This window comes from Oncorhynchus mykiss, chromosome 1 (assembly GCF_057628025.1).
Source record: "Oncorhynchus mykiss isolate SJ-2025 chromosome 1, ASM5762802v1, whole genome shotgun sequence".
Taxonomy (NCBI): domain Eukaryota; kingdom Metazoa; phylum Chordata; class Actinopteri; order Salmoniformes; family Salmonidae; genus Oncorhynchus; species Oncorhynchus mykiss.
This window is the reverse complement of record NC_143022.1, coordinates 64592752-64616297: the sequence shown is the minus strand read 5'-3', so window position 1 is coordinate 64616297 and position 23546 is coordinate 64592752. Positions and strand designations below refer to the sequence as shown.

At 41.3% G+C, this 23546-nt stretch overlaps 1 protein-coding gene across 6 annotated transcripts in view; it reads right to left on the bottom strand.

Moving 5' to 3' along the window:
- LOC110526206 (scaffolding CK1 anchoring protein H-B) overlaps window positions 1–23323 on the bottom strand; it is a 50821-nt gene extending 27498 nt beyond the window's left edge. For 2 of the 6 annotated variants that reach the window (XM_021606975.3, XM_090236502.1), the window contains exons 1-3: window positions 22950–23323; window positions 13644–14095; window positions 5932–6096 (exon numbers count right to left, since the gene is read on the bottom strand). In XM_021606975.3, the coding sequence (XP_021462650.3) occupies window positions 5932–6096; window positions 13644–14087 (609 nt within the window). In that variant the 5' untranslated portion in view covers window positions 14088–14095; window positions 22950–23323. Of the gene's footprint in view, window positions 1–5931; window positions 6097–13643; window positions 14096–22039 lie in introns of all 6 variants that reach the window. The other 4 variants (XM_021606984.3, XM_090236513.1, XM_090236493.1 and 1 more) reach the window with 4 other exon arrangements.
- Window positions 23324–23546: the final 223 nt, after the last annotated feature.

The window sequence follows — 23546 nt, the reverse complement described above, 5'->3', positions numbered from 1 at the left end:
CGTACACATGGTTGGATTACTCCATGTAGTAAAAATTATTTATTTTAATAAAGGAGAATTTTCTAAATTCAAACGGACACAGACATTTTATGAGACTCCTGTTTCCCCCAAATCGAGGTCAAAGATAGCATCGCTAAGGCTGGTAGAAAATTCTGTGCTACACCAAACAGTACCTATCCTGTAACTCCCAGTGATGGATACCAAAAATCTTTGGTTAAATAATATAATCTGGTGTAACAATCTGTAGCTAAGAGAACTGATGGTCATGATGAAATTGCCATTCACAAAGAAACATACATCATTAAGAAAATACAGCATGATCAGTGTACTACAGTTCAGGGAATTCTTGTAAAGCTGTGGGAGTGTTATCATGATCAAACTGCCATTCAGCCCCTCATGAGTCATCTGTTTGAAATCCAGCATAGTCTAGAAGGGATAGAGTTCACGGGATACAGTTCTGCTACAATTACACACGCATGCAAAGGAATTATGTTTCTGTATCTAGAATCCACTCCAGGAAGAAATCCAGGCACAACACGATATTGTCTGTAAGACAATAAAAATATTGTGCAGTTGTACAGTTTGAATGACAGTTGAATATGTGACACATTAATGCCAAAATAGCACGCAAAACAGGCCAGCCCTGAATGATGGGTCGCCACTGCCTGATAGACATGACTGTAGGTAGATACTAGGTGTTTCTCAATATGCATATTATCGTGGTCCACACTCTCATGCTCCATGTGCATTCTCCGAGGACTTTCTCTTAAGTATGTTCTTGTGAGAACGAGAGTGAGGAGAACGCATAAAACATTACTTCTGAGAAGCACTCGCACTCCCCCTACTGTATTGCCTCACGCTGCATCTCCCCATTCACTGAACATTCTTCCATCCAGGACAATGGCAACAATAAAGACGCAACAGCATATACACAAAGTAAGCATTTTACTTCATAATTATCAGCTACAGTGCCTTGCGAAAGTATTTGGCCCCCTTGAACTTTGTGACCTTTTGCCACATTTCAGGCTTCAAACATAAAGATATAAAACTGTATTTTTTTGTGAAGAATCAACAACAAGTGGGACACAATCATGAAGTGGAACAACATTTATTGGATATTTCAAACTTTTTTAACAAATCAAAAACCGAAAAATTGGGCGTGCAAAATTATTCAGCCCCCTTAAGTTAATACTTTGTAGCGCCACCTTTTGCTGCGATTACAGCTGTAAGTCGCTTGGGGTATGTCTCTATCAGTTTTGCACATCAAGAGACTGAATTTTTTTCCCATTCCTCCTTGCAAAACAGCTCGAGCTCAGTGAGGTTGGAAGGAGAGCATTTGTGAACAGCAGTTTTCAGTTCTTTCCACAGATTCTCGATTGGATTCAGGTCTGGACTTTGACTTGGCCATTCTAACACCTGGATATGTTTATTTTTGAACCATTCCATTGTAGATTTTGCTTTATGTTTTGGATCATTGTCTTGTTGGAAGACAAATCTCCGTCCCAGTCTCAGGTCTTTTGCAGACTCCATCAGATTTTCTTCCAGAATGGTCCTGTATTTGGCTCCATCCATCTTCCCATCAATTTTAACCATCTTCCCTGTCCCTGCTGAAGAAAAGCAGGCCCAAACCATGATGCTGCCACCACCATGTTTGACAGTGGGGATGGTGTGTTCAGCTGTGTTGCTTTTACGCCAAACATAACGTTTTGCATTGTTGCCAAAAAGTTCAATTTTGGTTTCATCTGACCAGAGCACCTTCTTCCACATGTTTGGTGTGTCTCCCAGGTGGCTTGTGGCAAACTTTAAACAACACTTTTTATGGATATCTTTAAGAAATGTCTTTCTTCTTGCCACTCTTCCATAAAGGCCAGATTTGTGCAATATACGACTGATTGTTGTCCTATGGACAGAGTCTCCCACCTCAGCTGTAGATCTCTGCAGTTCATCCAGAGTGATCATGGGCCTCTTGGCTGCATCTCTGATCAGTCTTCTCCTTGTATGAGCTGAAAGTTTAGAGGGACGGCCAGGTCTTGGTAGATTTGCAGTGGTCTGATACTCCTTCCATTTCAATATTATCGCTTGCACAGTGCTCCTTGGGATGTTTAAAGCTTGGGAAATCTTTTTGTATCCAAATCCGGCTTTAAACTTCTTCACAACAGTATCTCGGACCTGCCTGGCGTGTTCCTTGTTCTTCATGATGCTCTCTGCGCTTTTAACGGACCTCTGAGACTATCACAGTGCAGGTGCATTTATACGGAGACTTGATTACACACAGGTGGATTGTTTTTATCATCATTAGTCATTTAGGTCAACATTGGATCATTCAGAGATCCTCACTGAACTTCTGGAGAGAGTTTGCTGCACTGAAAGTAAAGGGGCTGAATAATTTTGCACGCCCAATTTTTCAGTTTTTGATTTGTTAAAAAAGTTTGAAATATCCAATAAATGTCGTTCCACTTCATGATTGTGTCCCACTTGTTGTTGATTCTTCACAAAAAAATACAGTTTTATATCTTTATGTTTGAAGCCTGAAATGTGGCAAAAGGTCGCAAAGTTCAAGGGGGCCGAATACTTTTGCAAGGCACTGTAGGTATATGTGAATCTTTGTAATCTAGCTAGCCTGCTAGCTAGTTAAACAGGCAAAAATTACCTAAAACTAATGTTATGCAAAGTACAATCGATGTCAATTCTTCGTGGGTAGCTAGCTAACAATTATTTGTGGCTATCTGGCTAGCTAACAGTAGTAGGTGCTTTATGTGGTGGTGGGGCAGCCAGCGGAAAATACAGAGCGTAGGGGTTGGTAATGTTCACCAGTTGCGCTGTGATTGGCTCAGTGTTCTGTCACTTATGGGGACACTACGTCACCACAAAATCTATGGGGAGAGCTCGAAAATTCAAGCCTCTAGAAGTGCCCATCCAAGAAGGCTCAAGGTCAATGACCAAAGATAAAATGACGTCAAATGACATATCTACAGTAGCTTTGATTGGACTGATCATGTCAACATCATACTTTAAAAAATGTATTTAGCAAGCTAGCAGTCATCATCATGAATCAAGTCGACAATCTCCTGGCAAATCCTTTTCAATTCTTGTCATATGAAGAGAAATAATGAAGATAAATTATAGATAACGTTTTGGTGCTCATCGGCCATTGAACATAAACATTACACAACACTTTGGAAAACCGCAAATTCAACAATGGAAGGAATCAGTGGCTAACTGCAAGCATTGCAAAGCAATCACTAGCCTGCTATTCAGTGGAGTGGATGTGTGGTCCAAGTCTGGGTTTAAGGGTCTCTTTTCCAAGCTTAAAATAATAAACATTCAACATTGGCCATGCTATCAATCCAGCATGACTTCTGCCGTGTCCAAAACAACTCAGAAATCTCAGACTTCAGTGAGTTAAAAAAACAAAAAGCTCAGATTGGGAAAATTTGTTTTGAACGGTCATCCAACTCGGAATTCCAAGTCGGGAACTCTGGCCTCCTAGAGCTCCGACCTGAAGATCACTAATGTCATGATTCAACCTTGTTTTTTTCCAAGTTCCCAGTTGTATTCAAAGCACTATAAATCCAGAGAATGCCAGACTTTGATGATACAATTTGCCCACAAAATACCTTCCTGTTCAAGTGAGCACAGCACAACAAGAGACACCGAATAACAAAATGGTACATCATACATTGCATTTGAAGAACAATGGGAAGGTAATTCTGCTTTGAAAGTTGATAAACTTGTAACTTATAACTTATCTTATTTGTCTAGACCCATTCACACCCTCTTAAGCTTTAGCCCGACCCATCTCTATAAGGGTTGATCTGGGCGTGCTGTATTAAACAACAGCAGTCAAGCACCCAAGCTAACTTGCTAGCTACTTCCAGACACATAATGAGCTTTGGTGACTGTAACTGTGCTGCTGGCAACAATTGAATTACGCTTTGTTACCGGCATTTACTGACACCGGACATATTCAATGGGTGTTGAGCGTTCAAAAATGAATCAGTTATTCTGTGCCCTGGCACATTAAGATGAGTCTTTTGTTAAGAAATTTAGCTAGATAGCTAGCTAGGTAAACAATGAATCCCAACGCATGACTTAACGTTAGTTAGCGAGCCAGCCAGCTAATGTTAGCTAGCTAGCTAACAGTACACTTTAACTTGAAATTAAAATACTTTGTCAAAATTAGAAATGCGTAATATCTGAAAATGTAGCTAGCGAGACTTTCTTACCCGTGGTCTGAAATTGGAGTAGATAGCCAGAACGAATTTAACAGCTAGTACATCTACCTACAGTTGCAGTGACATTCTATTAAAATGGACACTTGCGTAACTTTAGTGGAGTCTTTTGTTAAGACATGTAGCTAGCTAGCTTAGCTAGGTAAAAAATGGACCATAATTACATGACATAACTACCCTGCATGCATCTGCAGGTAGCTAACTAGCCAGGTTCTATGGCTATAACTAGTCAAGCATATATATCTGAGATACGAAGAATAAGATCATACACATAACGTTAGCTAGCGACCCAGCCAGCTAACGTTAGCTAGCTAACAGTACACATTTACTTGACATTAGGTTTATGCAGTTTTACTATGCGATAAAAAAAATGTAAAGCCGCGTTCGACAAGACGAGCTCCTATAGACAAACGTGTGCTATATGGCAGACCAATCCAAACTAAGTTCTTGGCATGTCCAGCCCACTCATTATCTCAACCAATAGCTAATGGGAAGGTTGCTCCTTTTTTCTGTGGCTAAACCAACTAGGCTCGTAATTTAAAATTTGTATTCGTATTTACAGATGGCACACAAGTTTGATATTAAGGCACATGAATGTTCACATGTTCGAGAAGGCATTTCAAATGGCTCTACTGTGAAGTCGTGACTTGTGACATACGCCTCGTTTCCTGAATAGCCCTTGCATAGCCTGGAGGTGTGTTGGGTCATTGTCCTGTGAAAAACAAATGATAGTCCCACTAAGAGCAAACCAGATGGGATGGTGTATCACTACAGAATGCTGTGGTATCCATGCTTGTTAAGTGTGCCTTGGATTCTAAATAAATCACAGACAGTGTCGCCAGCAAAGCACCCCCACAAAATCATACCTCCTCCTCCATGCATCACGTTGGGAACCACACATGCGGATATCATCTGTTCACCTACTCTGCGTCTCACGACGGTTGGAACCAAAAATCTCAAATTTGGACTCATCAGACCAAAGGACAGATTTCCACCGGTCTAATTTCCATTGCTTGTGTTCCTTGGCCCAAGCAAGTCTCTTATTATTATTAGTGTCCTTTAGTAGTGGTTTCTTTGCAGCAATTTTACCATGAAGGCCTGATTCACGCAGTCTCCTCTGAACAGTTGATGTTGAGATGTGTCTGTTACCTGAACTCGGTGAAGCATTTATTTGGGCTGCCATTTCGGAGGCTGGTAACTTATTCTCTGCAGAAGAGGTAACTCAGAGCCCTCCGCACTGTTACAAAATTTGGGAGGCGCATGGCAATGTGGTACAAGAGCTCCATTTGACCTCGGCATGCCTCTGGAGGCTCCGCAAGTGTCACCACCCTCCATTTGGAGCCTCTGACCACATTTTCGGATCAAGCATAAATACGCTTTTAGTCTAGGCCTCTGTAATGGTTTAGTTCACAGAGTGGGCACAAATATATACATTAGCTTCAAATGTTAAAGCAAATGTTTAAGCATGCATTTGTGAGGCATTATACACGCTGCTCGACTAAAAGCCAAGACCCACTCTTCCTCCTGGGCAACTATGTGTGAAACACATCTCACTATCCTAGAAAAGCCTCGAACATAATGAAAACAGGCCCAGGTTACCCTAGGGTGAAATTCCCTTTTAAAATGATCAATGTATCTTAATAGGAAAACTCCTTCACATACAGTACATTCAAGATAGTGCATCACTTCATAGACTCACTTGAATGTTTTCCAGATTGACCCGGCAGTTGGAAGCCATGCTAGTGAAGTGGTGTGCATTCTGTTCATCCAGAATGATATACACGGCAACATTTCGCATGGCAGCATCCAGAATATCAGCAAAGATGTCCACATCTGTAAAAGTGTCCATTACCACAGCGATCACCTGGAGAGGACCACAGAGTGCACTATCAGATATACTAACATTACACCTGCATTGGTTTCAAATGTTAAATAAAGCAACAGTGAGGCATTATACACACATCACATGCTGTGCAATTATTCTACATTTTCTATTGTAGTATTGCATTTCCTTTCTGTTACACACCAACTGATATAGTATCGTCTGTCTCTGTGCTTGAAATTCATCAGCTTAGTGTATCAATGAAATTCAGATAATGAGTGGAATATATTGTTATATACAATCTAGAGGCCTCACCTATCAATCATGCGTAGGCACAAATCTGTACGTAAAAACCATGCATGGGATGATGTCCACGCAAAGTGTGAGATTTAGCAATATGAATGTTTGCTTGAGAGTGTGCCTAAATTTACGCACAGCCATGACCATGCTGTACACACAGTGCCAAGTGGTAGAATAAGGGAACTGCTTGTCAAGCATAGGATGGGGAAAATACATGTTGAAAATGTGTGAAATTGTAAGAGTAATAATTAAATCATGTATTTCCATTGTGAATTCATGATACATATAAAGTACAAATTAGAGGCACATCATTAGCAAAACGAACAGGAACATATACAGTCGTGGCCAAAAGTTTTGAGAATGACACAAATATTAATTTTCAAAGTCTGCTGCCTCAGTTTGTATGATGGCAATTTGCATATACTCCAGAATGTTATGAAGAGTGATCAGATGAATTGCAATTAATTGAACTGAATCCCCAAAAAACATTTCCACTGCATTTCAGCCCCGCCACAAAAGGACCAGCTGACATCATGTCAGTGATTCCCTCGTTAACACAGGTGTTGACGAGGACAAGGCTGGAGATCACTCTGTCATGCTGATTGAGTTCAAATAACAGACTGGAAGCTTTAAAAGGAGGGTGGTGCTTGGAATCATTGTTCTTCCTCTGTCAACCATGGTTACCTGCAAGGAAACACGTGCCGTCATTATTGCTTTGCACAAAAAGGGCTTCACAGGCAAGGATATTGCTGCCAGTAAGATTGCACCTAAATCAACCATTTATCGGATCACCAAGAACTTCAAGGAGAGCGGTTCAAATGTTGTGAAAAAGGCTTCAGGGCGCCCAAGAAAGTCCAGCAAGCACCAGGACCGTCTCCTAAAGTTGATTCAGCTGTGGGATCGGGGCACCACCAGTACAGAGCTTGCTCAGGAATGGCAGCAGGCAGGTGTTAGTGCATCTGCACGCGAATACTTTTGGAAGATGGCCTGGTGTCAAGAAGGGCAGCAAAGAAGCCACTTCTCTCCAGGAAAAACCTCAGGGACAGACTGATATTCTGCAAAAGGTACAGGGATTGGACTGCTGAGGACTGGGGTATAGTCATTTTCTCTGATGAATCCCCATTCCGATTGTTTGGGGCATCCGGAAAAAAGCTTGTCCGGAGAAGGCAATGTGAGCGCTAACATCAGTCCTGTATCATACCAACAGTAAAGCATCCTGAGACCATGCATGTGTGGGGTTGCTTCTCAGCCAAGGGAGTGGGCTCACTCACAATTTTGCCTAAGAACACAGCCATGAATAAAGAATGGTACCAACACATCCTCTGAGAGCAACTTCTCCCAACCATCTAGGAACAGTTTGGTGACGAACAATGCCTTTTCCAGCATGATGGAGCACCTTGCCATAAGGCAAAAGTGATAACTAAGTAGCTCGGGGAACAAAACATCGATATTTTGGGTCCATGGCCAGAAAACTCCCCAGACCTTAATCCCATTGAGAACTTGTGGTCAATCCTCAAGAGGCGGGAGGACAAACAAACACCCACAAATTATGACAAACTCTAAGCATTGATTATGCAAGAATGGGCTGCCATCAGTCAGGATGTGGCCCAGAAGTTAATTGACAGCATGCCAGGGCGGATTGCAGAGGTCTTGAAAAAGAAGGGTGAACACTGCAAATATTGACTCTCTGCATCAACTTCATGTAATTGTCAATAAAAGCCTTTGACACTTATGAAATGCTTGTAATTATACTTCAGTATTCCATAGTAACATCTGACAAAAATATCTAAAGACACTGAAGCAGCAACCTTTGTGTAAATTAATATTTGTGTCATTCTCAACTTTTGGCCACGACTGTACAATTTATTGCACAACGGGTTGAAGACGAGGGGTTTCTTTGTCATGATGCCATCAATGGGTTCCCAAATATGAACGGCGCAATAGACGGAACCCACATCGCCATAAAAGCACCATCCCAAAACGAGTTAATCTACAGTGCTTTCAGAAAGTATTCATACCCCTTGATTTATTCCACATTTTGTTGTGTTACAGCCTGAATTCAAAATGGATTAAATTGAGAAAAAACACAAAACAAACAAGGAAATGTTTGCAAATGTATTTAAAATAAAATACAGATATATCTCATTTACTGTACATAAGTATTCACACCCCTGAGTCAGTATTAGAATACCTTTGGCAGCGATTGCAGATGTGAATCTTTCTGGGTAAATCTAAGAGCTTTGCACACTTGGATTGTTCAATATTTGCACATTATTCTTTTAACAATTCTTCAAGCTTCTTCAATGCTAGACAGCCATTTTCCAGTCTTGCCATAGATTTTCAGACCGATTTAAGTCAAAACTGTACCTAGGCCTCTCAGGAACATTCTATGTCTATGTGTTGGTAAGCAACTCCTGTGTATATTTGGCCTTATGTTTGAGATTATTTTCCTGCTGAAAGGTGAATTTATCTCCCAGTAGTTTCTGTTGGAAAGCAAACTGAACCAGGTTTTCCTGTAGGATTTTCCCTGTGCTTAGCTCTATTCCGTTTCTTTTTATCCCCCCAAAAAACTTGATAGGCTTTGCCAATGAACAGCATCCCTGTAATGGCATTCCTCCTCCTCTTCTGAGGAGGAGAAGCGAGAAGGATCGGAGGACCAATGCGCAGCGTGGTAAGTGTCCATACCATTTATTTATTATAAGATATAAACTGAACTCTATGAAAAACAAAACAATAAACGTGAACATGAACGAAACCGAAACAGTACCGTGTGGCGACACACTGACACGGAAGCAAACACCCACAACTCAAAAGTGAAACCCATGCTACCTAAGTATGATTCTCAATCAGAGACAACTAAGACACCTGCCTCTGATTGAGAACCATTCTAGGCTGAACTCAAAACCCCAACATAGAAAAACACACATAGACTGCCCACCCCAACTCACGCCCTGACCATACTAAATAAAGACAAAACAAAAGAAATAAAGGTCAGTGTCACGGTCTTCCTCCTCTTCATCTGAAGAGGAGAGGCGAGAAGGATCAGAGGACCAAAATGCAGCGTGGTATGTGTTCATGTTGAATGTTTAATTAAAGAAAGAACTGAACACTGGATACAAAAAACAATAAACAAATAAAGACCGTGAAGCTATCCTAAGGACTGTGCTGACACAAGCAACTAACATAGACAATCACCCACAAACAAACAGTGCAACCCAGGCTACCTAAGTATGATTCTCAATCAGAGACAACTAATGACACCTGCCTCTGATTGAGAACCATACTAGGCCGAAACATAGAAATCCCCAAATCATGGAAAATCAAACATAGACTGCCCACCCAACTCACGCCCTGACCATACTAACTAAATACAAAAACAAAGGAAATAAAGGTCAGAACGTGACAGTCAGAACATGACAATACCCATAATATGATGCAGCAACCACCATGCCTGAAAGTGTGGTACTCAGTGAGGTGTTATGTTGGATTTCCCCAAAATACACTGCTCAAAAAAATAAAGGGAACACTAAAATAACACATCCTAGATTTGAATGAAAGAAATATTCTTATTAAATACTAATAATAATTTTTTCTTTACATAGTTGAATGTGCTGACAACAAAATCACACAAAAAATATCAATGGAAATCAAATTTATCAACCCATGGAGGTCTGGATTTGGAGTCACACTCAAAATTAAAGTGGAAACCACACCACAGGCTGATCCAACTTTGATGTAATGTCCTTAAAACAAGTCAAAATGAGGCTCAGTAGTGTGTGTGGCCTCCACGTGCCTGTATGACAGCCCTACAACGCCTGGGCATGCTCCTGATGAGGTGCCGGATGGTCTCCTGAGGGATCTCCTCCCAGACCTGGACTAAAGCATCCGCCAACTCCTGGACAGTCTGTGGTGGATGGAGCGAGACATGATGTCCCAGATGTGCTCAATTGGATTCAGGTCTGGGGAACGGGCGGGCCAGTCCATAGCATCAATGCCTTCCTCTTGCAGGAACTGCTGACACACTCCAGCCACATGAGGTCTAGCATTGTCTTGCATTAGGAGGAACCCAGGGCCAACCGCACCAGCATATGGTCTCACAAGGGGTCTGAGGACCTCATCTCGGTACCTAATGGCAGTCAGGCTACCTCTGGCGAGCACATGGAGGGCTGTGCGGCCCCCCAAAGAAATGCCACCCCACACTATGACTGACCCACCGCCAAACCGGTCATGCTGGAGCATGTTGCAGGCAGCAGAACGTTCTCCACGGCGTCTCCAGACTGTGCTCAGTGTGAACCTGCTTTCATCTGTGAAGAGCACAGGGCGCCAGTGGCGAATTTGCCAATCTTGGTGTTCTCTGGAAAAAGACAAACGTCCTGCACGGTGTTGGGCTGTAAGCACAACCCCCACCTTTAGATGTCGGGCCCTCATACCACCCTCATGGAGTCTGTTTCTGACCGTTTGAGCAGACACATGCACATTTGTGGCCTGCTGGAGGTAATTTTGCAGGGCTCTGGCAGTGCTCCTCCTGCTCCGCCTTGCACAAAGGCGAAGGTAGCAGTCCTGCTGCTGGGTTGTTGCCCTCCTACGACCTCCTCCACGTCTCCTGATGTACTGGCCTGTCTCCTGGTAGCGCCTCCATGCTCTGGACATGCTGACAGACACAGCAAACCTTCTTGCCACAGCTCGCATGAATGTGCCATCCTGGATGAGCTGCTCTACCTGAGCCACTTGTGTGGGTTGTAGACTCCGTCTCATGCTACCACTAGAGTGAAAGCACCGCCTGCATTCAAAAGTGACCAAAACATCAGCCAGGAAGCATAGGAACTGAGAAGTGGTCTGTGGTCCCCACCTGCAGAACCACTCCTTTATTGGGGGTGTCTTGCTAATTGCCTATAATTTCCACCTATTGTCTATTCCATTTGCACAACAGCATGTGAAATGTATTGTCAATCAGTGTTGCTTCCTAAGTGGACAGTTTGATTTCACAGAAGTGTGATTGCCTTGGAGTTACATTGTGTTGTTTAAGTGTTCCCTTTATTTTTTTGAGCAGTGTATAACACTTTGTATTCAGGACATAGTTAATTTCTTTGCTATTTTTTGTTGTTGTTGCAGTTTCACTTGAGTGCTTTATTGCAAACAGGCTGCATGTTTTGGAATATTTGTATTCTGTACAGGCTTCCTTCTTTTCACTCTGTCATTTAAAGTTAGTATTGTGGAGTAACTAGAATGTTGTTGATCCATCCTCAGTTTTCTCGTACCACAGCCATTAAACTCTGTAACTGCCCGATGGTGAAATCCCTGAGTAGCTTCCTTCCTCTCCAGCAAGGATGTATCTTTGTAGTGACTGGATGTATTTACACACCATCCAACGTGTAATTACTAACTGTACCATGCTCAAATGGATATTCAATGTATTATTTTTTCATTTTTACCCATTTACCAATAGATGCCCTTCTTTGCGAGACATTGGAAAACCTCCCTGGTCTTTGTGGTTGAATATGTGTTTGAAATTCACTGCTCAACATAGGGACGTTACAGATACAAAAAAAATGAGGGGTACAGAGATGAGTTAGTCATTCAACAGTCATGTTAAACACTATCATGGCACACCGAGTGATTATGTGACTTGTTAAGCACATTTTTACACCTGAACTTATTTAGGCTTGCCATAACAAAGGGGTTGAATACTTACTGACTCAAGACATTTCAGCTTTTCATTTTTTAAAATGTATTATTATTATTCTTTAAAATTTTACCCCTTTTTCTCCCCAATTTCGTGGTATCCAATTGTTGTAGTAGCTACTATCTTGTCTCATCGCTACAACTCCCGTACGGGCTCGGGAGAGACGAAGGTTGAAAGTCATGCGTCCTCCGATACACAACCCAACCAAGCCGCACTGCTTCTTAACACAGCACGCATCCAACCCGGAAGCCAGCCGCACCAATGCGCCGGAGGAAACACTGTGCACCTGGCCACCTTGGTTAGCGCACACTGTGCCCAGCCCGCCACAGGAGTCGCTGGTGCGTGATGAGACAAGGACACCCCTACCGACCAAGCCCTCCCTAACCCGGGCGACGCTAGGCCAATTGTGCGTCGCCCCACGGACCTCCCGGTCGCGGCCGGTTACGACAGAGCCTGGAGCTTTTCATTTTTAACTCATTTGTAAACATTGCTGAAAACATAATTCCACTTTGACATTATGGGGTATTGTGTGAAGGCCAGTGACACAAGATCTCAATGTAATCCATTTTAAATTCAGGCTGTAACATAATAAAATGTTAAAAAAATTCAAGGGGTGTGAATACTTTCTGAAGGCACTGTATGTGAACAGAAATGGCTTCCACTCGTAATGTGCAGGTGATAGGTTGTATGATGCCGAATGTGGTGGCAAGGTGGCTAGGTGGAATGCACAATTAGTTCATTCTGCAGAACAGCAATGTTGGCCTATACGCCTATAGGCGGGAGCTGTTGAGGATGGATGGCTTATTGGTGAGGATGAATGGCTTATTGGTGAGGATGGATGGCTTATTGGTGAGTGTTGCCTACTCATTTGTCCTAATGGTCCTCTCTTTGTAGCTATGTTTTTATTTTTACCGGTCAAGCCACAACTGAGCGAGCCAAATTGAACCTTTTGGTTGTACTCAATCTCTGAAACTAGCTCAATCTCTGAAACTAGCACCTCTATTTCAGTCTAAACAATACCTTTAAAAAATGGATTATTTTGGTTGTGCCCGTTGTAGGCTATTTCATGGTACAGCGTTGTATATTCCAGGCTTTAAATGGATGATTTTGACCATACCTGTATATGCTTCGAAATGCACAAGCACTGAGGCTGAGAACAATTGGTATTTATTAACAGTTATCTCCTACCGGTGTATGTATGACGTTTGTAGGATTGTTTGATAAATCACACCTTTTCTATGCGTAAGAACATTTTAAATTCCGTTCGTAAGTAGTGTTTTAGAATAGTTTCTACACAATATTGATAAATGAGGCCTCAGGTATTTCAGCAGTGGATTGTATACTACACTATAATTCTAAAGGATAGCACAATTACAAAACTACAGAAGCCTTTTTAAACTTTGAATACACTACACGTTTGCAGAGTGATCAAATTAAGACCCTACATATGTAGTGAATTTGTTTGTTGTTCTCAGTCAATGGCGAACGTGCATAAAGATGGCAGAATTCTGCGAGATGGTCCAATGTGCCAATAAATCAGCAGAATCTAAAATTGGGATCATGTATACTCTGCTAATAACCAGACAAAAAAGAAAAACGGACATACTTGTTGAGCATTCTTGATAAGTCGACGAGCCTGCACCTTGATACTTGGCATATCTGGCTCAGAGGGGTTAACCAGTGTGGTGACATCAGTGGGGCCTATGAAGCGATGCTGTTCGGGCCAGCCAAGGTCAAGTCCGGGTGCATCCAAGTCAGAGTGGACGGGCCAGTATGTGTCTGAAGAGCCGTCTCCCCCAGACTCCACATATGGGAGCTCAGGCTGAGTGTTCTGGTAGGGAACTTTCACTGTGCACTTAATGTGCTCAATTTCCTGTCTGGAAAGGAAGTCCACCACATCCGCACTCTGGAGGAATTCATAATAGCCCTCCAGGTCATCCTCCACAAGTGCGTCAATGGCCAGACGGTACTCCTCGCGGTAGTGGGGAGGCACATAGTTGGGGTCCAGGCGATTATCCCCGGCTGAGGAACACTGAGAGCGGTGTGCCATACTGATTCCTGAGAGAGCCCAAAGAGAGGGTACACACAATGTGAGAACTTGGTAGTGAGGAGAGATGGAAATAAAGTTATAGAGTAGCAGATTGGTAGGCTATGATCAATTCTGCATATTTATACAAAATACAACATCACAATTTACACATTAATATTTCATTATGCGTGTTCCCATGTAACCTAACACAAAAATAAACTGGATAAGGGGAATGGGTGCATTCGGAAAGTATTCAGACCCCTTCCCCTTTTCCACATTTTGCTACGATACAGCCTTATTCTAAAATAGAATAAATAAATGTTTCCCTCAATCTACACACAATACCACATAATAACAAAGCGAAAACAGTTTTTTAGTCAATTTTGCAAATGTATAAAAAAATACAATAATAATACTTTATTTACATAAGTATTCAGACCCTTTGCTATGAGACTCAAAATTGAGTGCGGCTGGCTTCCGGGTTAAGTGGGCATTGTGTCAAGAAACAGTGCGGCTTGGTTGGGTTGTGTATCGGAGGACGCACGGCTCTCAACCTTCACCTCTCGTGAGTCCATAGCGATAAGACAATGGGATACCACAAAATTGGGGAGAAATATGGTTTAAAAATAAATAAATAAGAAAAAGAGTATGCCTATAGTTAATAGCTTACAAGGGGAATTTAATATTAGTTTTAATATTGTAGTGGAAGATGAGAAGAATGTTTTGCCAAGGCTAAATGCAGGCTACTGTGCATCTCCTTATTTAGGTAGAATATAATTTTGGAACTTAAATGTATTTATAAAAATGTGTTTCATCATTATTATTATTGTATATCATTGTTATTATTGTACGCCTATTTACTCATCGAAACCAGAATTTTGAATATGCAAAACCTGTTTTTTTTTTATTCTGTTAAATTGATATGATTTAATTTGATATGTTTAATTGTATGCTCTGTATTTTGTTTAAGATAGGTTATAAGTAGGTATGTTGTAAAATAAATAACATTAGCCTATTTCTGTCATTTGTTTTTGTGAACATTTAAACCAGTTCGAAATCGTTATATTTCTTTCTGTTGAGAAATTTTCTTTGGCCAAATTAAGTTCCAAGTGTTTGCCGCAATATAATAGCCTGCTCATATATTCCCTATAAACAATGAATTGGCCCGGATGACCCTGGGCCAATTGTGCGCCACCCTATGGGACTCCCAATCATGGCTGGTTGTGATACAGCCTGGAATCAAACCAGGGTCTGTAGTGACGCCTCTAGCACTGAGATGCAGTGCCTTAGACCACTGTGCCACTTGGGAGCCCTGGCTTGACTTACTATTGATATTACCCTAGTAAAGTTTAGAAACTTTTGTGAAGGTTTGGTGTGGTGTGGTATTGGATTCTAACTTCAAATATCCTTATTCATTTTACCATATTATAACTGGGTGTATGGAAATCTACTGATTGAGAAAGGGGAGTGTAGAAAGTGTACATTCTGCCAGAACATGTTATTGTCAAATCTCATGTAATCTATGGAGAGAGGCAAAGAGTAACAGTCTGGTTTCAGTCACTGAGAAGGTTGGATAGCCGTGCATTAGGGAGGAGTGAGGAATTTGGGCAGAGGTCAGGTCAGATGAAGTGATAAGGAAAAGACAACATTTAAGTTCCTGCCTAGCAACAGAAATGTATTGGCTGTCTAGAGGAGCAAGGAGTAGACTCCACCTAAAGGAGGGTAGAAATATATGTGCCTATGTAAACATGTCTTTGTCTTTTCAGCTGTTTGACCCAGTGGGTGAATAAACTTGGTTTGGGCTTTGACAAGTTGTCAGTTAGGTTCTGCCAAACAGAGTGGAAAAACTAACAGGGGCTATTATTAAGCTTTAGCTACTGAACGCCTATGAGGAAGAATGTTTCAGGCCTACCAGAGTTACTCCTATAATATAACATTATGATGTTTATCTTTATACAAAAATATTCGGATAAAAAATGAACGAATTAACCTCTTTCCGTAAGTCTATATCTGTATAGCAGACCTAGTAGCCGTCTGACATAAAGAAATGCATGTCAGTGTTGTAGCATGCCTACAAAGTTACAATAACATTCCATAATATTTCCTCTAATGTTGTGCATATTAGCCTACCCCCTCTTGCTCCATTGTTGCTTTATTCCAGTTTGCCTAAATGAAATGTTTAGTCGTCCTGATCTTCATCATTGTAATGACATGCTTGAATAAAATAGGACTAGAATAGGATGCATATGGCTTTCTTTTCTCGTCACGAACATTGACTGTTACGGGTCTGAACAAATAACTGCTGTAGCCTATCGCCATCCCGTGTTCTTTCTTCTTTCAAACTCCCCGGCCCGTGGCCATGAGTGCTATTGTCTGCTTTATTTCACATGCAGCAAACAAGAGCTTGTGCCCCTCTTTTAATAGTCTATTAGTATAAGAAATGCTAAAAACGTATTATTCTAGCAAACTATTCTAGTCTAGATTTTCCTGGGACTAGAAAAGCTAAGGAGCGTTTTTTTAATAAAGGAGAGAACCTAGCAGAGCGCATGGTGCGTATTGCGCAAGAGACCGAGGCTATCATTCATTAGCTAAATATAAGAAACTGAAGATCTCGTACAGCGCTGTGTACTACCCCCTTCACAGAACAGCGCAAACTGGCCCTAACCAGAATAGAAAGAGGAGTGGGAGGCCCCAGTGCACAACTTAGCAAGAGAACAAGTACATTAGAGTACCTAGTTTGAGAAACAGACACCTCACAAGTCTGGCAGCTTCATTAAATAGTACCAACAAAACACCAGTCTCAACGTCAACAGTGAAGAGGCGACTCCGGGATGCTGGCCTTCTAGACAGAGTTGCAAAGAAAAAGCCATATCTCGGCAAAACACGGACACTGGACAGAGGAAGACTGGAAAAAGGTGTTATGGACAGACAAATCTAAGTTTGAGGTGTTCGGATCACAAGAAGAACATTCGTGAGACACAGAAAAAATGAAAAGATGCTGGAGGGGGTGCTTGACGCCATCTGTCAAGCATGGTGGAGGTAATGTGATGGTCTGGGGGTGCTTTGGTGGTGGTAAAGTGGGATATTTTACAGGGTAAAGGGGATCTTGAAGAAGGAAGGCTATCACTCTATTTTGCAACGCAATCCCATACCCTGTGGACGGTGCTTAATTGGAGCCAATTTCCTCCTACAACAGGACAATGACCAAAAGCACAGCTCCAAACTATGCAAGAACTATTTAGGGAAGAAGCAGTCAGCTGGTATTCTGTCTATAATGGAGTGTCCTGCACAGTCACCGGATCTCAACTAGAGGTCGACCGATTATGATTTTTCAACGTCGATAGAGATTATTGGAGGACCAAAAAAAGCCATTACCGATTAATCTGACAATTTTTATATATATATTTGTAATAATGACAATTACAACAATACTGAATGAACAAGGAACACTTTTATTTTAACTTAATATAATACATCAATAAAATATATTTAGTCTCAACTAAATAATAAAACATGTTCAATTTGTTTTAAATAATGCAAAAACAAAATGTTGGAGAAGAAAGTAAAAGTGCAATATGTGCCATGTAAAAAAGCTAATGTTTAAGTTCCTTGCTCAGAACATGAGAACATATGAAAGCTGGTGGTTCCTTTTAACATGAGTCTTCAATATTCCCAGGTAAGAAGTTTTAGGTTGTATTTATTATAGGACTATTTCTCTCTATACCGTTTGTATTTCATATACCTTTGACTATTGGATGTTCTAATAGGTACTTTAGTATTGCCAGCCTAATCTCGGGAATTGATAGGCTTGATAGGCTTGAAGTCATAAACAGCGCAATGCTTGAACATTGCGAAGAGCCGCTGGCAGACGCAGGAAAGTGCTGTTTGAATGAATGCTTACGAGCCTGCTACTGCCTACCACCGCTCAGTCAGATTGCTCTATCAAATCATAGACTTAATTATAACATAACACACAGAATTACGAGCCGTAGGTCATTAATATGGTCAAATCCGGAAACTATCATTTCGAAAACAAAATGTTTATTCTTTCAGTGAAATACGGAACCGTTCCGTGTTTTATCTAACGGGTGGCATCCATAAGTCTAAATATTGCTGTTACATTGTACAACCTTCAATGTTATGTCATAATTACGTAAAATTCTGGCAAATTAGTTTGCAACAAGCCAGGTGGCCCAAAATGTTGCATATACATACCCTGGCTCTGCGTGCAATGAACGCAAGAGAGGTGACATAATTTCCCTAGTTTAATATTTCCTGCTAACATGAATTTCTTTTAACTAAATATGCAGGTTTAAAAATATGTACTTCTGTGTAGTGATTTTAAGAAAGGCATTGATGTTTATGGTTAGGTACACATTGGTGCAACGTCACTGCTTTTTTCGCGAATGTGCTTCTTAAATCATCCGTTTGGCAAAGTAGGCTGTTCAATGATAAATTAACAGGCACCACATTGATTATATGCAACGCAGGACAAGCTAGATAAACCAGTAATATCATCAACCATGTGTAGTTAACTAGTGATTATGTTAAGATTGATTGTTTTTTATAATATACATTTAATGCTAGCTAGCACCTTACCTTGGCTCCTTGCTGCACTCGCATAACAGCGCAGTCTCCTCGTGGAGTGCAATGTAACCGGCCATGATCTGTGTCCAAAAATGCCGATTACCGATTGTTATGAAAACTTGGAATCGGCTCTAATTAATCGGCCATTCCGATTAAATTGGTCAACCCTATTGAGCTGTTGTGGGAGCAGCTTGACCATATGTTTTATTTTATTTTAGGCAAGGCAAGTCAGTTAAGAACAAATTCTTATTTTCAGTGACGGCCTAGGAACAGTGGGTTAACTGCCCGTTCAGGGGCAGAATGACAGATTTGTACCTTGTCAGCTCAGGGTTTGAACTTGCAACCTTCCAGTTACTAGTCCAACACTCTAACCACTAGGCTACTCTGTGCCCATCAAGCCAATCCAACTTGTGGGAGGTGCTTCAGGAAGCATGGGGTGAAATCTCTTCAGATTAACTCAACAAATTGACAACAAGAATGCCAAAGGTCTGCAAGGCTGTAATTGCTGAAAATGGAGGATTCTTTGACGAAAGCAAAGTTCGAAGGACATTTTTTCAATTAAAATTCATTATTTATAACCTTGTCAACGTCTTGACTATATTTCCTATTCATTTTGCAACTCATTACATGTATATTTTCATGGAAAACAAGGACATTTCTAAGTAACCCCAAACTTTTGAATAGTGTATCTATACAAAAGTATGTGGACACCCCTTCAAATTAGTGGATTTGGCTATTTCAGCTACACCTGTAGCTGACAGGTGTATAAAATAGAGCACACAGTCATGCAATCTCCATAGACAAACATTGACAGTCGAATGGCCTTACTGAAGAGCTCAGTGACTTTCAACATGGCACTGTCATAGGATGCCACCTTCCCAACAAGTCAGTTTGTAGAATTTCTGCCCTGCTAGAGCTTGCCTAGTCAACTGTAAGTGCTGTTATTGTGAAGTGGAAATGTCCAGGAACAACAACGGCTTAGCCGTGAAGTGGTACGCCATACAAGCTCACAGAACGGGACCGCTGAGTGCTGAAGCGCGTAGCGGGTAAATATCATCTGTCCTCTGTTGCAACACTCACTACCAAGTTCCAAACTGCCTCTGGAAGCAACGTCAGCACAATAACTGTTCGTTGGGGGCTTCATGAAATGGGTGTCCATGGCCGAGCTGCCACACAAGCCTAAGATCACCATGTGCGATGCCAAACATCAGCTGGAGTGGTGTAAAGCTCGCCGTCATTGGACTCTGGAGCAGTGGAAACGCGTTCGACTTCTGGAGTGATGAATCACGCTTCACCAATTGGCAGTCTGATGGACAAATCAGGGTTTGGCAGATGAAAGGAGAACGCTATCTGTCCGAATGCATAGTGCCAACTGTAAAGTTTGGTGGAGGAGGAATAATGGTCTGGGGCTGTTTTTCATGGTTAGTGCTAGGCCCCTTAGTTCCAGTGAATAGAAATCTTAACGCTACAGCATACAATCACATTCTAGACGATTCTGTGCTTCCAACTTTGTGGCAACAGCTTGGGGAAGGCCCTTTCCTGATCCAGCATGACAATGCCCCTGTGCACAAAGCGAGGTCCATACAGAAATGGTTTGTTGAGATTGGTGTGGAAGAACTGGACTGGCCTGCACAGAGCCCTGACCTCAACCTCATCGAACACCTTTGGGATGCATTGGAGCGACGACTGCGAGCCAGGCTTAATCACCCAAAATCAGTGCCCGACCTCACTAATGCGCTTGTGGCTGAATGGATGCAAATCCCCGCAGCAATGTTCCAACTTCTAGTGGAAAACCTTCCCAAAAGAGTGGAGCCTGTTACAGCAGCACAGGGTGGACCTACTCCATTTTAATGGCCATGATTCTGGAATGAGATGTTTGACAAGCAGGTGTCCACATACTTTTGGTCCTTTAGTCTCCAGTGGTGTAAAGTACTTGAGTAAAAATAGTTTCAGGTACAACTTAAGTAGTTTTTTGTGGTTTCTGTACTTTACTTTACTATTTATATTTTTGACAATTTTTACTCCACTACATTCCTAATGAAATAATGTACTTTTTACTCCATACATTTTGAGACCCAAAAGTACTTGTTACATTTTGAATGCTTAGCAGGACAGGGAAAGGGTCCAATTCACACACGTATCAATAGAACATCCCTGGTCATCTCTACTGCCTCTGATCTGGCATACTCACTAAACACAAATTAGTGTGTAAATTATGTCTGAGTGTTGGTTATCCGTAAATGTTTAAACAAGAAAACCGTGCTGTCTGGTTTGCTTAATATAAGGAATGTGAAATGATTTATACTTTTACATTTCCTTTATATACTTAAGTGAATTTCAGCAAAGTACATTTACTTTTGATACTTAAGTATAGTTAAAACCAAATACCTTTAGTCTTTTACTCAAGTAGTATTTTACTCGGTAACTTTCACTTTTACTTGAGTCATTTTCTATGAAGGTATCTTGACTTTTACTCGAGTATGATCATTGGTTACTTTTTCTACCACTGGTATGTCTACCACTATGTTGAACAGTATTATATGTTTTGGATGCAATTTGAATGGAGATGATGGATTAAAAAAAAGCCTATGAAAGAGTGAGCACTGATTTAAAGCAACAATATTCAAGTGACATGCTGTTTTATAACTCTACAGCTGAAAAAAAAAATCTTTACAATTAAATAATAAGGTGACACCCGAAAGCCAGATGGAGATGTGTAAATTAGACACGCATTTAGCCCTTATATTACTGTAGCATATACTGCAACAAATCTAGGGACCATGATGGAAATAAGTCCCCGACTTCATTTTGCAATACCATGATACTGAAGTGCTCAAAGTCAGTATGTTTTGTTTATTTGTTGTGTGGTGCATTGGTACAGAAACCTATAGGTGGAACATTTGTTGCATATATTTGATATAATTATAGATATGGCATCAAAAGGTTGAAATTCTGATTCCCACTAGAAGATCATTGTCTGCAACCGGCTCTGATCGTTAAGTAATGAAACAGGAGCGCATAGAGAGCCCATCTGTGGTGGCCAGCGAACCCTCAACCTTCTGGCCATAGCCCCGCAAGACATATACTGTGCCACAAAAACATGCTGAAGTGGCAAAGTCGATATCCACGTTTATAAAACAGGGTTATTCATGGGAGTAAACATTATTTTGAGTTAATTCTATGAGGGTGTGTTCAATTTATTTTACAGTAGCCTACAAGGGGAGGGTCATGTGATAATATTTGTAATGTTGTGGAGGGGGTGCATTCTTTTTTTTTAGGACACCTTGAGTTGGACCAGCTCCCCTCGTAAATGTCGATCTGTCCCTAAGAGAGAAATGTTCCACACTATCTTCCTATATGTTTCCTGAAAAACTTTAAGAACTAACCTTATGGCATAACTGAGATTCTTCCTGGACTTAATCATCCATGGTTTCAGTTTAGGCTATTATGATGTAGTCCTTCTCTTGAACCGGTATTCCCCACTGAGACTGTATCGCATTCCTAGTCTGGCTGGACTCCTCAAAAATAGCGTTCTGCGTGGCTTGATCACCTACCCCGACAGAACCAGTTTATTTTCATGCTTGCTTGAGGCATGTTGGGGAGAATGGAAGAGTTTCAGAAGTGAGAAAGAAGCCCGTCTCGCAGATTGCCGACGAGTTATGCCCCGCCTCAAAGTAACCCATCCTAACTGCAAATGTTCAATGAATTCCAGTTTCGTGACATGGACGCGAAAATGTGGTGTTATAAGGTGCTTTCAAGACAACTGGGACTCGGAAGAAACGAGGTGAATTCACGATGTCAGTGATCTTCAAGGCGGAAAGTAGCTTTAGAAAGGGAGCTTTAGAAAGAGGCCCTAGTTCCCGACTTGGGATTCCGAGTTGGATGACCGTTCAAAACTATTTTTCCCAGTCGTCTTGAACGCACTGAAGTCGGAAGTCTTGAGATTTCCAAGTTCCTGGTGTCCAGTTATTTTGAACGCGGCAGTATAAACGCATTTCATGCCATTCTACATCATTTAGGCCTACATGACAGGAGACATAAGAATATTTTTTAATACTACAAAAATGACCAAAATTAGTGGCGACTATGGCACTGTCAAACAGATAAACGAACAAAAACATTTTAGGCTAAGTTCATTGGATCCTATGTGTTTTAAAATAAACGCAGCCTTATTAATATGCTTTTGGGAAAACGTCCTTGCTCTTGATCTGGCCTAGGGCCAATAAAAAGAGGGGAGACACCTATTGTACAATATTAGGAGGCTACTAATTAAACTTTCCAGTGGCACTGACTCACCCAATGATGAAGATGGATAGCATGAATATGCGTAGCCTAGGGTTCTCACTGTACAGGTGATTGTCTCAAGATAGCGCCTGACTACTTTGAAAAACAGTGCTGTTCGTTGTTGATGGAAAAAATGGTAGCTTCTACTGACAAATTAGTCTTCTCTTTCGGGCAGTAGGCATTTGCTTTCCAAACGTATTTCCCACGATTGTATTTTGAAATTTGCGAAAGGCCTTTAGCTATTCACTGACCACCCGAAAATAAATATTATCCATAGAAATAGAATCCATAGAACGAAAGTGCCCATTCAAGTCAGGACTAACAGCCATTTTGAGCATACCCATGAGTTTACGACTCAAATTACGAGGGTGAGGTTCCCAAACCCTTCCCAGATAGCATATTTGGTTCCTTGGAAGTTGTGAGAACGTACATTTTTGGTTTCCCATTGGTTCTTGGAAAACAGTTTTTTTGAGAATGGAAGTGAAAAAGCAGGCTGTTTTGGGAAATTACATTCTTAGGTTGCAGGTAGGTTCTGAGAAAGTGTTTCTATATTTATTTAACTAGACAAATAGGTTAAGAACAAATTCTTATTTACAATGACAACTGGTA